Genomic DNA, 15,717 nt, shown 5'->3' on the forward strand with positions numbered 1-15,717 from the left:
TCACTTTCCCGCCCTATCCCCGTAAACTCACCTCACCTCTTGGACATTAAGGGACAATTTAGCATGGCCAACCCACCTAACTTGCACATCTTTTGGTCCATATTTCTGACTTACAGCTCACAAGTTGAAGCATCACCTGTGTGTCTACCAGTGCAGCTAATGTGTTGATCTGTCAGCCATGGTTTCCTACCAGTGACATTGCTGCTTACATCATTAGATTCTCAATTCAACAGCACTGTTTCAGGAATGCAACTCTGCACGGGCCAGAGGCTGGAATCCATCTGCACCGACCTTGGAAAGCTACACCAGTGACACACAGATCAGCGGGCCAGGTCCCAAAACACTAAGCACTGAAATCCTCCCTCTCTCAAATTGACTTATGGTCACCAATTGTCTCAGTTTTTCAGTGTAAAGGCAGAGCTACTTTACTGGAGGCCCTGCTTTCTGAATGAGACATTCAGCCAAGAGTCCTCCTACTTCTCAAATGGATTAAAAAGTTCCTCCGGCTCGATTTACAGAAGAGCAAAGGATCTTCCTGGGGCCCTAACCAATCCTCAACAAGCACCAAAAACAAAATCTGTTGATTAATTTGCTACTTGTGGGGCCTCACTGCATGCTAACTGGCTGCCACATTTGCTTACATGAACTGCACATCAAAGGTGATTTGTTTGCAAGGCATTTTGGGTGTTCTGAGGTGGTCCATATGGCACTATAAAAATGAAACTTCCTCATTCAAACTGAAACTCTGAAGTAAATAGTAACAAACCTTAGTTCGGCCAATTCATTCAGACAGGAAGAGTGGTCCAGTTCGGCGTGTTCCTGTAACTTCGCTTGCCAAAGTAGTTTTTCCAGTTCTTCCACTTTATTTCTGAGCCGTGTCATCTCAGAGGGATCATTCCATAAATTCTGATCTTTGACGCAAACAGCCTCTTTTAACTGCAAGGGAAACCGTATCTTTCAATTTTCATGGAAGTATCAATGTAAAAACTGATTACAGTGTACGTCTATGCCTCTCCTTTCCCTTCAAAAGGCAATTTAAACATAGAAATTTGCTAACTTTACATAGCCCAAGATACAAATCCCAAAACCAATCCCATGACTGGGTTAAGATTTTAAATCATATTTTAAACTTAGCACTTTGCGATGGTTCTCTACTTAACCCAATTGTTGTTGGGCAGCCCCATTACTCTGCACATTATTAGAAGGCTTCTATTAAAAACGCATTTCTGTTAGCTAAAATATAAAAGTAAATCTACGGTAGGGCTTCAAGTTGCACAAAACAATAAACTCTATCTACCTTGGGCTCATCGGACTGCTTGATTTGGAGTTGCTGAATGTCCTCTAAAAGTCGGCCTCTGTCACTGCTTGGAACCGTCACAGCTTTCTGGAAAGATTCTGCCGGAGCAGCAAGCTCCTTATTCTCATTTACTATATCCAGACGTCTTTGCTCGCTCACCAAATCTTTCGATAATCCAATCAGTTTTTCTTCAGTTCTTCCCCGAACCATTTCGGCAGCTTTATCAGAGATTTTAACCCTGGTCTTGGACTCAGCCAGACCCTCGACTTCACCAAGTTTGTTTTCAGATTCCTCTAATTTGGTTCTCTGAACATGGATTTCCTTTTTGAGCTCGTCACATTCCAGAGTTTTAAATTCGAGCTTCCGTTGAAGCTCGAGAAATAATTTTGTCTCATTTGCTTCAAGTTTATTCTTTTGTGTGGGTGAAGTAGCAGCCCTGAGTTCTGTAACTTGTTCCAAGATTCGCTCGTTCTCTGCGCGCAGAGATTTTATGCTTTCATTACATTTTTCAAAGGAGTTCTGTGCTTCTTTCCACTGTTCCTCAAGGTTGCTTTTTTCATTCTCAAGATTCTTAATTTGCTGCAGTTGCTTTTGCAGCAGCTCCTTCAGCTGAGTATCTTTCAGGGACAAGATCTGGTTAAGCTCCTCCCTATGCTTAATCAATTGTGCTTTGAGCATTGCGTTTTCAGAATTCAGATCATCCATCTGGTTGAGCAGATTTTTGATCTCTTGCTGAAGTTTATTGTTTTGGGTCGCACTTTCCTGAATAATGCCATCCTTCTGACTGAGCATATCAAGGTGCCGTAACTCCAGTTGTGAATATTCTGACAAAATACGATCTCGGTCGTCCTGAAGGGAGGCCATTGATTTTGTAAACACATCCATTTTGGCAACAACTTGGTCTTTCTCTTCTCTGCTTTTATCAATTTGCACTTGCAATTCTTTGGCTTCGCTGGCTGCTTTTTGGCTATCATGCTGGAAAATCTTTAACTGTGTCTCACAATCCTCCATTTGCTTCCTGTACTGTTCCTGCAAGTCTGCTACGTACTCTGAAATTTCACCATCTTTTGACGATACGAGCTTTGAGATCTCCACATCCTTATTGCTCAGCATGAGCTTCAGCTGCTGGGAAATAGCGTTCTGCTTCTGTAGGTCCGCATTTAATTTCGCATTTTCAGCCTGAAGCTGATGAGTTTCTGATTGTTTTTCTGTCAGATCTTTTTCCAGCACTTGCTCCGTCATTTTCAACGTGGTCACAGAGTGGCTCAAGTCAGAAAGCTGTGTGCTTAAGTAGTTACTTTCCTGTGACAATTTGCTTAATGCTGCCTCTTTCTCTTTTAGCAATCCCTCCAGCTCTTCGATTTTTTCAGTGTGCTGGCAAATAGTCTCTTTCATAGTAACCATTTCATTCTGATGCTTGCCCTCTGCATCTTTACTGCTCACAGTCAGTTCATCGATTGTCTGCTCCAACTTTAAACTTCTGTACTGGAGAGCTTGAAGGTTGAAGGATTTTTGCTTGATTTCTTCATGAAGTTTTTGTAACATTTCTTCCTTTGCTTGCACTTGATTTTCCTTATTTTGGATAGTATCTTGGAATCGAGTTTCCCATGTCTTGCTTTCTTCAATAATCCTGTCCCTGTCATCTTGAAGAGAGGACATACATTTTGTGAATGCTGCCAAATTCGCCAAATTGTTATTCAACTCGCCCTGAAGCTTTTTCATCAGCAGATCCCGGCCATTTAGCTCAGCCTGTACTTCTAAGAGTTCTGCAACCACCCTATCTTTGTCATGTTCCAAAAAATCTAGTTTGTCCTGGTAACTCACTATTTCTTTTTGATGAATTGTTTTCTGTTGATCCAAAATCAGAAGGAGTTCCTTCTCTTTTTCAGTAATTTGGGCTTTTGTTTTCTCTTCTTTTTTTTGTAGTTCTTCCATTAGCCCCAAACACTGCGCATGAACGCCACCAGCTTCATTTCTGGTGTTGCGGAGTAAGACTTTACAAGAAACAAGTTCTTCTTGAACTCTCCTGACCTGCTCTTCAGAACAGGAGGCTTTCTTAGTTGCAGACTCTAGTTTATTTCGCATTTCTTCACGTGCAGATTCTGATGTCTTGACTGCTCGCTCCAAGTCCAAAATGAGCTCCTGGTATTTGATGCAGTCCTTCTGTAATTGATTTATTTCCTGTTGCTTTTCTTTCAACAGTTCCTGCAACTCTTTGGTTTCTCCCTTGGATCTGGATTTCCCTCTCCGAGCAGACCGTAGCTTCTCCTCAAACTCTTTGACCAGTTTTATTTCCTGGGTTTCCTTTTCTTTGACCAATTGACATTTCTCTTCTCTGAAGCCATCTAGTTCACTGACAAGTGAATTATTCTGGACATGAAGTGTCTTCACTGCCTCTGTTAACTGATCGATGGTGTCTGCATTTTTAAGTAACTCTGCCTCGAGATTCTCTTTCTCGTTTTTGATGTTCTCTGATGTTTCTTGAACATTTTCAAGTTCTTCCTGGAGGAGGGTTTTATCGTCCTCCAAAACTTTGACTTTTTCATTCAAGTTTACAGTCTCTTGCTGGTAAGCTTTTACTTCATGTTGAAGCTCTATAATTGCAGAATCTTTTTCATGGCTCTCCACCCTGTGTTGCAACTTCAATTGGTGAAGCTTCTCAGACAGCAATTGTCTTGCTTGCTCCACAACCTGACCCTCTCCAGCCTTGGCGTCCAGAGATTGAGTGCCTGAAGATAATGATTCATTTACTTGGAATTTATCGATTTCAGGCTGTTGGAATGCCTCTTTGGCCCGCAGCTCGTCTAGGATACATGTAGATGTGTTAAGTTCCTTCAGTAAATGCTCTCTCTCATTCTGAGTTTCATCAAACTCAGACTTAAGCTCCTCATAGGTCTGCGTCAGTAATTTGTTTTCCTCCAGGAGCTGACTATACCGAATGGACAATTCATTCGTGTGGCTCTGATTTGCAGCAGAAATGGTTTGCAAATTGCTGCTGATTCTTTCAATCTCCCCTTCAAGCTCCTGAACTCTCTGCTGTTTGGATTTTGCAAGCTTTCTCATTTTGTCCTTCATTTTGTCATTTTGATTGCTCGCCTCCTCGAGCTGTTTCTCAGTATTTTGTTGCTCAGCCTCAAGTTCATGGAGTCTGAAAACCACCTCTTGCTTTTCCTTTCTGGTCATTTCAACTACCTGTCTCATCTTATCCATTTCATTTCCAATGTTTTCATAGGATTGCAAAAGGGACTCGTACTCATTCTTCAATTCATCGTGTTTGGCCTTCCACTCGGAGAGTTCTGCTGCCTGGAAGATTTTTAGTGAATCCAGCTGGTGAGAAAAGTCCTGCTTCTCTTGAATTACTGAGTCTAATGTATGCTTTAGACTTTCGCATGCAACATTTAAGTTCTGTTTTTCTGCAAATATTCGATCTACTTCAGAAAGAAGCCTCCTCTCCTCTTCGTGGTGTACAGAACCTGCTCGCTGTAAAGGCTCCAGCTGTTTCTTCATTTCAGCTAAGCTTCTTTCAAGGGTAGAAATCTTGAAAGTAAGTTCTTCCTTTTCTGATGTTAAAGTATTAATATCCTGCTTCAAAGTTTTATTTTCTTTCAGGGCCTCTTTCCGGGATATTAGCGCTGCTTGCAGCTTTCTCTGAATCAGTTCTTTCGACTTGTTTTCCTCAGGATTATCTGCTGCCCTCTGTTGAACTTCAATGGTAGTCGTTTTTGTTCTTTCCTTTGCCATTTCATGAGATATTGCTTGCTTTTGTATTCGTAATCCCAGTTCCTCCAAGAGTTTCTCTTTCTCAGACAACGCACATTCCAAAGACTTTATGCTGTTGTCACGTTCCTGTAAACTCTCAAGCACCATCTCTAGCTCTGACTGTGCAGACAGTAATTGTTGTGCGCACAGGTTCTCTTCTTCATCTGCTTTTCCAGACAGGTCAGGCTGCTTCAATAATGATTGGATTTCGGCATTCTCCCCTTGTAAGGTGGTCAGCTGTGCCTCGAGTTGATCCTTCTCTCTGTGTAAATCCAACAGTTGTGTTTTGAGAGTCGCCATTTCTTCAGCCGAATTTTCCAGAGTGAGAGAGTAATTTTCTTTATCCTTTAGTGCACCTTCCAGAGCAATTTTGAGGTTTTCAACTTCAGCTTGGATTGAGTGCCACTGATTTTGAAGCCAACTAATCTCTGCAGCTTGACTCTCCTTTTCCTCTTGGTGCCTACATTCCAGACGGGATAGAGAATGCTTTAGCATTTGGGCCTCTTCCGATGTTTCAACAATCCTAACTTGTGCACTTCCTAACTCTGACATTAGTTCTGTTTTGTCTTGCTGAAGTTGTTCTTTCTCACCTTGAAGCCCTTTCATATCGGCATCCTTTATTGCTAATGTGGAAACCGTGCTGGATAATTTCTTCTCGAGGATCTGAACTTCATCTTGCTGACCGAAGGCAGCAAACATTTTGCTCTCCTGTTCCTCAAGCTGAACTTTAAGCTGTTCCAATACCTTTTCTTTGTCATTGAGCAGTACATTGACAGAATGCAACTGCTTTTGCAAGGTCCCTATTAACTCTCTATTGCACTCAAACTCTGCTCGCTTTGTTTGATATGAATGGTGAAGTGTAGTTAGTTCTTCTTTCACATTTTCTAACTCTTTGGTTTGCACAAAGTACATCTCTGAAATGTGGCTGCATTCCTCCCTCTGGAGTGACAGCTGCTCTTTATGGTGCTTATCCTTCTCTTGACCCTTTTTGATAGTTTCCTTCCGAGCCAAAAGAGCTGCCTGAAGTTTCCTTTGTAAATGTTCCTTTTCTTGTTTGAGTGCATTTAGCTGGTCAATGACCTCAATTACACCAAAGCCTCCCTCTCCCGGGGTCTCAGGCAATTCAGCATTTGAAGGCTCTGGTTTTTTAGATAACGCAATTTTAATTTTCTCCAGATCGGAATTAAGTCGACAGCACTGATCTTCAAATGTTTTCTCTTTTTCTTTTAAAACAGACTGGAGTTGAGCAATTGAGGAATCTTTCTCTTGGATGGTCTGAAGCAACTCCACAGACCGAGCTTCTCTTTCCATTTCACATTGACTGACATTTTTCTGCAGTTGTTCTACAGCAGTTTCTTTTTTGGAAAGGGTTTCACTAAGAATATTTATATCGGTGTCCTTTTCTACCAGCTGTTGTTTCAGGATTTCAAGGTGCGTCTCAAGCTGTTTGATCTGATTCTGTCCAATTGCCACTTCAGAGCTAAGCTCTTGTGTCTGACTTTCAAGAATTCTGCAATTCTGCTGCAATTCTGCGGTTTGCTGATCCTTCGCTGAGTCAGCGATGGCAACTTTTTGCAACTCTTCAACTTTCTTCATCAAATCCCTTCTTGTCAGCAGTGCAGCTTGAAGCTTCTTTTTGAACAAGTCTCTCTCCTTTGTCAGCGTTTGAGTTTGCGAATGCAACTGTTGGTTTTTGGTAGCAATGTCTTGGTAGTGGATTTCTTTTGTACTCTGAAGAATTTCTTGCTGCTCCAGTTGTTTCTTATGCTCCTCCAGTTCACCTGTAAGCCTGTCTACTTTTTCATCGGATACACAGAACTGTGCCTTAAGCTTTTCTATTTGATCAGTCAAGTGCCTTTCCTCTTCTGCTGCTTTCACCATTTCCTTTGATATGGATTCTGTCAGCTGCTCGGTAGAAACATCCCTTTCTCTCAGCTGCTGACTCAGAGAAATAACCCGCTCTTGTTGCTGGTTTACCTGCATGTTCAGTATGTGAACCGCTTGTTCTTTCTTTTGCAGGGCATCGAAATGCTGAGCACCTCCCTCGATTGCATCCTCCAACTGTTGGGACTTCTTGTTAAGTTCCTCCTTCAAAAAACCCATCTGCTCTTGTACGGAACTACTTTGTTGGAAACTTTCATCTGAAACTTGTTGCCTTTCTTTTAGTTCAGTTTGTGATTGCTCCAGTCTGGCCTGAAGATCAGCTACTTGCCTCTGTAAAGCTTCCAGTTCCAAATGATGACTTAATTTAATTTGCTTGATCTCATTACAGAGCGAAAACTTTTCTTCTTCAGAAGACATTAATTTATCGACCATGCTTTCTGTAATTTCAGATCTGTCCTTTTCACTTACTGAAACGCGACTTTGCAAATTTTCAATCTCTTTTTCTTTCTCAGATAGAATTTGCTTTAACTCATTCACTGTAGATTCACTGCTCGAAATCAAAGCTGACAATTCATTCAGTCTAGATTGTTTTTCAACAACTTGCTGACTGAATTTAGACGCCAACATTTGGTTCTCTTTCATGCGATTTGCACTGGTTTGCAATGCAGATGACTGTTCACAAAGTTTCGCTTGTAAATTATCTAGTGCCTTTTGCAAGCTGTCTATTTTAACATCTTTCAATTCTGTTTGATTCTCTAAATTGCTCAGTTTCTCTGTTAGCAAACTATTTTTCTCAGTTTCCCTACCAAATTCCACCAACCATTTCCTTTCTGATTCCATCAGATTTTGTTCTAATTTCGGAACTTCCGATTTCAGTTTTGCCATTTCCTCTGATTTAAGACTGACCTGCTTTTGAAGACAGTCAATTTCTTTCGTCATTTGCTGTGTGACGTCAAGCTTCTCCCTAATATCGCACATTGTTGCAAGCTTCTCTTCAAGTAGCAGTAATTCACCGGATTTCTGCTGCAACTGCCCCTGGTATGAGGCGCTCACTTGTTCCTTTTCCATCTTCAACATGTTAATCTGGTGATCCAAGTGTGAATTTCCATTTTGAAGCTGATCACACTGCTGATGAAGATTTTCAATCAGTGCTGCTTTTTCCTGATAGTCTTGCGCTGATTTTTCACTCAAAGTCTTCAGCTCCGACTCAAGTTTCTCAACGTGCTGTGTCTGATCCAAATATTTCTTCTGAAGGATTAGTTCATCTTGTTTTGCCTCCTGATTAATCATCTTAAGTCGTTCTACGGCTTCCTTATACTGGTTTTTTTGTGCTTCTCGAGCTGCAATCTGACTATCCACATTCCTCTGATTAATAGCAATCAGCTCATCTTTTTGCAGCAAAACATTCTCAGAGTCAGCTAATGATACCTGACTCTTCTGTAGTTCCTCTTTTAGTGCCTCAACTTCAACCATCAAAGCATTTGCGTTACTCTCTCTAACTTGAATATTGACATCCTTTTCGCAAAGTACTTTTCTAAGTTCTGCTACTTCTTCTTCCTTTGCACGAAGCGCGACATGAAGTTCTCTGAACTGTTCAGACTGCAAAGCATACCTTTCCTGCAGGTGGCTAAAAGCAGTTTCTTTATCCTGCAGTAACCCCTCAAGTCGCTTTGAGTCTGAAAGCATGTTCTGCACTCGACCTTGGAGTTGAGAAATCTGCTCTGTGCTCTCAGTGAACTGTGATTTCAGCAAATCGCTCTCACTCGCGTTGTCTTGCCATTTCCTGACAAGGTTTCTCTGCTCGACAATTGAAGCCTCCTTTTGAACAAGAACCTCTTTCACTTGGCTTAATTCTGAATTCTGTTGGCTTATTTGACTATTAAGTTGTGAAAATGCATGTTCAAGGTTAATAAACTTTTCCCTAAGTGTTGCATATTCGATTTCCTTTGCCTGCATCTGTAACATCAATGCTTCATTGCAAGTTCTGGTACTCTCCTTGATTTGCAACACGGCCAGCTCCTTTTCCTGAATAATCCTCTTTAGCTGCTCAGCTTCAGAGCTGGCAGCTGCCAGTTGCACTCTGAGCTGTGAAACCGAATCCTCAGTTTCAGAAAATGCAGTTTTGACTTTGACACACTCTTCGATTTTACAGGTCAGCAGCCTGTCTCTTTCCTCGACGGCGCACTTTAGTTCATGAGTTTTAAAAGTCATGTCCTGGATTTGGTTTTCAAGTTTCAAAATGGTTCCCATATTTTCTGTGGATTGCAATTCCAGTGCCCCGTGCTCTGCAGCCTTTTCCCCAAGCTCTCCAAGTTCAGCAGTCTGCTGTTGAAGGGTCGTCTCTTTCTCTTGCAGCGTCTGTTTAAGCCGAGCGGCTTCACACACCATAACTTGCACCTGAGTTTGCAACTGTGAAATTATCTGCATGTATTGGCTCAGTTGCCCTTCCCCTTGCCGCTGTTGCAGCAACACTGCCTGCTGATTGGGTGAGACTTGTTTCTCTTCAAGCTGCAGTGTAAAGGTTTCAGTGGCAACATTTAAGGTACTGGCACCTTCATTGAAAGAGGTGATCATTCCCACCTTTTGTGACAGCAAGCATCGGAGGGCTGCAATCTCATCTGTTTTACCGTGTAGCTGCGAGTTCATCTCCTCAAATTCCTCTTTAAATTTGTGATTTTCAGTGCTGAGAATTCGAGTTTGATCCCGTGCAAGGGCAGCCGCAGATTCGCAGTCATTCGCTTTTCTCTGCAGCTGATCGTGCTCTGCAGTCCACTGACTTGCAGATATTTGCAACTCTTTAATTTCGCTCTGAAGTCTCTCTTTGTCAATATTCAGTGCTTCCATTTGCTTCTGCAATGACACAATCGTATCTGCTTTCTGATCAAGCTGCCCTTGCAGGTCATGACTTTCAATAGACTTACTGCTCAGGAGAGATTCTCTCTGATCAAACCGCTGCCTGAGATTTTCCTTTTCTTCTCTCAATGCTTGTACTTGACTCTCTAAACTTTTAGCAGTAAGCTGGTGCTGACTGAGTGCTTTTTGCAGGTCATTGCATTCAGAAAGCTTTTTGCTAAAAGTCACATCCTTGACCCCAAGTTCAATACCGAATGCCTGAACCTGATCTTGGAGCTGCAACAATCTCTCTTGTCCTTCACGAAGCTGCTTTTGGAGTGAGCCACATTCTGCACTTTTATTACTCAAAGCATCCTCCTTTTTGGTGTTTAAAAGCCTAAGTTCTTCAAGCTGCAATGTCAAAGATTGCAGTTGCCCCCGAATCTGCTCAGCAGTTTTTTGCTGCTCCAGAATTTGATTTTTCAGGAAGTGACACTCATTTATTTTTTCATGTAGCTGCTCTCCCAGTGTTACCTCCTTCTGCTCGAAAGCTTTTAGCAGGTCTAGCTTTCGGACGAATGCTTCTTTTTCTTTCTGAAGCTGGAAGATTGTGCTTGTGTACTGTGTAATCTGCTCCTCCTTGGAAGCCATTCCATTTTCTAACTGTTGCACAACATCCTTTTTTTTGGTAAGTTCATCTTCTTTATTATTTAGGATCTCGCTGAGATTTTCATTTTCAACAGACAGCTCCTTCACCTGACGCTCCAAATTGGACTTGATCTCCACAGTTTTAGCATATTTTCCAGTGGACTCGGACAGAAGTTTAGCTTGCTCTGAAAGGCTCTGAACTTGATCTTTCACCGTTGCCTGCAGTTGCACATTTGTTTCGTCAAGCTTTTTAGTTTGCTTGTGTAAGTCAGTAACTAATCTAGTCACCTCATCCACCTGCCTTTGCAAATCTTGCTTTTCAGTTTCTTTAGCCTGTACTTCTTGCACTAGTTGAGAATTAGTTTGTTCAACACTCTGAAGCCTTTGCTCCAACGAGGCCACAATATCCAGCTTCTCCTGCAGTCTCCGTCCAGTTTCTTCTCGATGTTCAGCAAACTGCTGGGTTAACTTGGCCAACTCTCCCTCTTCACCAACACTCGCTGCAATAAGGTTGCTACACTGAGTCTCCAACGTTTTCAACTCATTCTCCAAACGTTGTTCTTTCTCCTCCTTCTCTCGGAGGGAACTGACAAGTCTTCCTTTTGCTGAGCTGATTTCAATCATCTGAACCTTCAGTTTTTCAATTTCTTGCTGGCCGGCAGCATTAGATTCTTGAAGCTGTTGGGTGGTTGCGGCAACCTTAGTTTCAAGTGAGGATATCTGAGTTCTGCATTCCACGAGCTGAGCTTTATTCGATATATTCTCCTTCTGCAATTCTGAACGTAGGCTTTGAATTGTGTTATTATTTTCTCCAATCTGCTTCATTAAAGCTACAATTTCCTCCCCCTTAGCTCCACCTTCACTCTGAGCATGACTGAGCTCAGACTCCACCTTAGAAAGTTGATGTACAAGTGTAGAAATGCTGGTATTCCCCGCCTGCTCATCGACAGATTGAGTCTTCTTCAGTAACGCAAACTCCATCTCAACCTTTGCCAAGGCTGCCTGCAGTTCTCCAGTCTCCTGCTCCTTACAGTGATTCTGCTTCTTCAGTGTCTCATTCTGCTCTGAATATTCCGCCACGCTCTTAGAAAGAACAGTGAGCCGATATTCCTTCGCCACAATTGTCTCCTTAAGTGTGTCAATTTCTCTTTCACAGCTTTGTAAATCATCAATCAGTCGAGCTCTCTCTTCCAAGTGACTCGAATTCAGCCGTTCTAGCTCATCATTACTCTGCTCGAGTTCTTGGTGGAGGGTTTCCATTGCCATATCCTGTTTCTGCACCTGAATATCAGAAAAGAAGATGTTTATATGACAGTTCAAACACATGTAGGTTTGATAGCATGCACTTATTCCAACAATCTGAATTGGAGAAACATGATTTGATTTTGCACAATTAGAGATGATTAAAACAGCTTGGTCATAAAATTCTCCAAACATTTAAAAAGAAAACCAAACTAAATCACTGGAAGGTCTCCCTGCAATCAAAAATACTAGAAATATCAAACCTGATGTCAACTAATTTGTCCAGTCAAAACTCATATCTCAAAAGCTCTCCTCTCCTAGTGCAACATCCAATCCCTACTTGAACATTTCTAATAAGTCTGCACTATTATGTCACCAAATAGTTTGTTCTCAATATTCATCACCCTTGGCATAAATGTTTTATTTGTTCATGGGTTAGGAACACTTCTCCTGGTAAAGCCAATTTGTTGCCTACCCCAAATTGCCCTTGGGAAGGTGGTGGTGAGGTGCCTCCTTCAGCTGCTGCAGTCCACATGGTGTAGCTACACCCACGCTGCTGTTAGGAGAGGAGAGCCAGGATTTTGATCCAGTGACAGTGAAGAAACAGCGATATATTTCCAAGTCAATGTGTAGTTGGAGGGGAGCTTGCAGGTGGTGGTGTTCCAATGTACCTGCTGTCCTTATCCTTCTGATGAGGAGACGCCGGCGTTGGACTGGGGTGAGCACAGTAAGAAGTCTTACAACACCAGGTTAAAGTTCAACACGGAGCGCTGCTCCTTCCTCAGGTGAATGAAGAGGTATGTTCCAGAAACATATATATAGACAGGTTCAAAGATGCCAGACAATGCTTGGAATGTGAGCATTAGCAGGTGATTAAATCTTTACAGATCCAGAGATGGGGTAACCCCAGGTTAAAGAGGTGTGAATTGTGTCAAGCCAGGACAGTTGGTAGGATTTTGCAGACCAGATGGTGGGGGATGAATGTAATGCGACATGAATCCCAGGTCCCGGTTGAGGCCGCACTCATGTGTGCGGAAATTGGCTATAAGCTTCTGCTCGGCGATTCTGCGTTGTCGCGCGTCCTGAAGGCCGCCTTGGAAATGAAATGAAATGAAAATCGCTTATTGTCACGAGTAGACTTCAATGAAGTTACTGTGAAAAGCCCCTAGTCGCCACATTCTGGCGCCTGTTCGGGGAGGCTGGTGCGGGAATTGAACCGTGCTGCTGGCCTGCCTTGGCATGCTTTAAAAGCCAGCGATTTAGCCCAGTGAGCTAAACCAGAGAATGCTTACCTGGAGATCAGGGGTTGAATGTCCTTGACTGCTGAAGTGTTCCCCGACTGGAAGGGAACATTCCTGCCTGGTGATTGTCGCGCGATGTCCGTTCATTCGTTGTCGCAGCGTCTGCATGGTCTCGCCAATGTACCACGCTTCGGGACATCCTTTCCTGCAGCGTATGAGGTAGACAACATTGGCCGAGTCGCACGACTGTGTACAACGTACCTGGAGGGTGGTGTTCTCACGTGTAATGGTGGTATCCATGTTGATGATCTGGCACGTCTTTCAGAGATTGCCATGGGAGGGTTGTGTGGTGTCGTGGTCACTGTTCTGAAGGCTGGGTAGTTTGCTGCAAACAATGGTTTGTTTGAGGTTGCGCGGTTGTTTGAAGGCCAGTAGTGGGGGTGTGGGGATGGCCTTGGCAAGATGTTCATCGTCATCAATGACGTGTTGCAACTCATCCGCTTTATTCTGGACCACAACGTCTTCACCTTCAACAACAAGTTCTTCATCCAGACGCACGGAACAGCCATGGGGACCAAATGCGCACCCCAATACGCCAACATCTTCATGCACAAGTTTGAACAAGACCTACTCACCGCACAGGACCTTCAACCGACGTTATACACCAGATACATCGATGACATTTTTTTCCTTTGGACCCACGGCGAAGAATCACTGAAACGACTACACGATGACATTAATAAGTTCCATCCAACCATCAGACTCACCATGGACTACTCTCCAAAATCAGTTGCATTCTTGGACACACTCGTCTCCATCAAGGACGGTCACCTCAGCACTTCGCTTTACCGCAAACCCACGGATAACCTCACGATGCTCCACTTCTCCAGCTTCCACCCTAAACACATTAAAGTCATCCCCTATGGACAAGCTCTCTGTATACACAGGATCTGCTCAGACGAGGAGGAGCGTAACAGACATCTACAGACGTTGAAAGATGCCCTCGTACGAACGGGATATGGCGCTCGACTCATCGATCGACAGTTCCAACGCACCACAGCAAAAAATTGCACCGACTTCCTCAGAAGACAAACATGGGACACAGCCGACAGAGTACCCTTCGTCGTCCAGTACTTCCCCGGAGCGGAGAAACTACGTCATCTTCTTCACAGCCTTCAACACGTCATTGATGAAGATGAACATCTTGCCAAGGTCATCCCCACACCCCCACTACTTGCCTTCAAACAACCGCGCAACCTCAAACAAACCATTGTTTGCAGCAAACTACCCAGCCTTCAGAACAGTAACCACGACACCACACAACCCTGTCATGGCAATCTCTGCAAGACGTGCCAGATCATCGACATGGATACCACCATTACACGTGAGAACACCACCCACCAGGTCCGTGGTACATACTCGTGCGACTCGGCCAGCGTTGTCTACCTCATACGCTGCAGGAAAGGATGTCCCGAAGCGTGGTACATTGGCGAGACCATGCAGACGCTGCGGCAACGAATGAACGGACATCACGCGACAATCACCAGGCAGGAATGTTCCCTTCCAGTCGGGGAACACTTCAGCAGTCAAGGGCATTCAGCCTCTGATCTCCGGGTAAGCGTTCTCCAAGGCGGCCTTCAGGACGCGCGACAACACAGAATCGCCGAGCAGAAGCTTATAGCCAAGTTCCGCACACATGAGTGCGGCCTCAACCGGGACCTGGGATTCATGTTGCATTACATTCATCCCCCACCATCTGGCCTGCGAAATCCTACCAACTGTCCTGGCTTGAGACAATTCACACCTCTTTAACCTGGGGTTACCCCATCTCTGGATCTGTAAAGATTTAATCATCTGCTAATGTTCGTATTCCTAGCATTGTTTGGCATCTTTGAATCTGTCTCTACATATGTTTCTGGAACAGACCTCTTCATTCACCTGAGGAAGGAGCAGCGCTCCGAAAGCTAGTGACATCGAAACAAACCTGTTGGACTTTAACCTGGTGTTGTAAAACTTCTTTCTGTGCTTATCCTTCTGGATAGTAAATGTCACGGGCATGCAAGGTGCTGTTCAAGGAGCCTTGATGAGCGGTTACAGTGCATCTTGGAGATGCTAATGTCGGTCACTGGTGGCGGAGGGAGTAAATGTTTAAGATGGTGGACAGAGTGACAATCAAACAGGACACTTTACCTTGGATGGTGATGAGCCTCTTGTTGCTCTTGTATTTCTGGCTAGTCCAGTTCAATTTTTGGTCAGTGGTAACACCCAGGATGTGATAGTGTGGCATTCAGTGATGGTTATGCCATTGAATATTAAGGAGAAGTGGTTAGATTCTGAATTGCTGGAGATGGTCATTGCCTGGCATGAATGCCACCTATCAGCCCAGCCTGGATATTGTCCGGGTCTTGCTGCATTTAGATATGGACAGTTTCATTAACTGAGGAGTCGCGAATGATGCTGAACATTGTGCAGTCATCTGTGAACATCCCCACTTCTGACCTTATGATGGAGGGAACATCATTGATGAAGCAGCTGAAGATGGTTGGGCCTAGGACACTACATTGGGGAACCTCAGCAAAGTCCCATGACTGAGATGAATGACCGCCATCACAACCAGTGGAGAGATTACCCCCCGATTCCCATTGACTTCAGTTTTGCTCGGAATCCTTGATGTCACACTCAGTTAAATGCTGCCTTGATGTCAAGGGCATCACTCTCACCTCTCGAGCTCAGCTCTTTTGTCCTTGTCTGGACTAAGGCTGTAATGAGGTCAGGAGCAGATTGGTCCTGCCAGAACCTAAATTGAGCATTAGC

The 15,717-nt window shown here is 43.6% G+C and overlaps 1 protein-coding gene across 3 annotated transcripts in view; it reads right to left on the reverse strand.

Moving 5' to 3' along the window:
• The window catches only part of LOC140384763 (uncharacterized), a 127,864-nt gene that overhangs the window by 20,384 nt on the left and 91,763 nt on the right, over positions 1 to 15,717 (reverse strand). For all 3 annotated transcript variants that reach the window (XM_072466760.1, XM_072466761.1, XM_072466759.1), the window contains 2 exons: positions 1,298 to 11,701; positions 767 to 936 (listed from right to left, as the gene is read on the reverse strand). In XM_072466760.1, the coding sequence (XP_072322861.1) occupies positions 767 to 936; positions 1,298 to 11,701 (10,574 nt within the window). The remainder of the gene's footprint in view (positions 1 to 766; positions 937 to 1,297; positions 11,702 to 15,717) is intronic.

The sequence above is a fragment of the Scyliorhinus torazame genome, chromosome 10, assembly GCF_047496885.1.
Source record: "Scyliorhinus torazame isolate Kashiwa2021f chromosome 10, sScyTor2.1, whole genome shotgun sequence".
NCBI classification, from domain to species: Eukaryota; Metazoa; Chordata; class Chondrichthyes; order Carcharhiniformes; family Scyliorhinidae; genus Scyliorhinus; species Scyliorhinus torazame.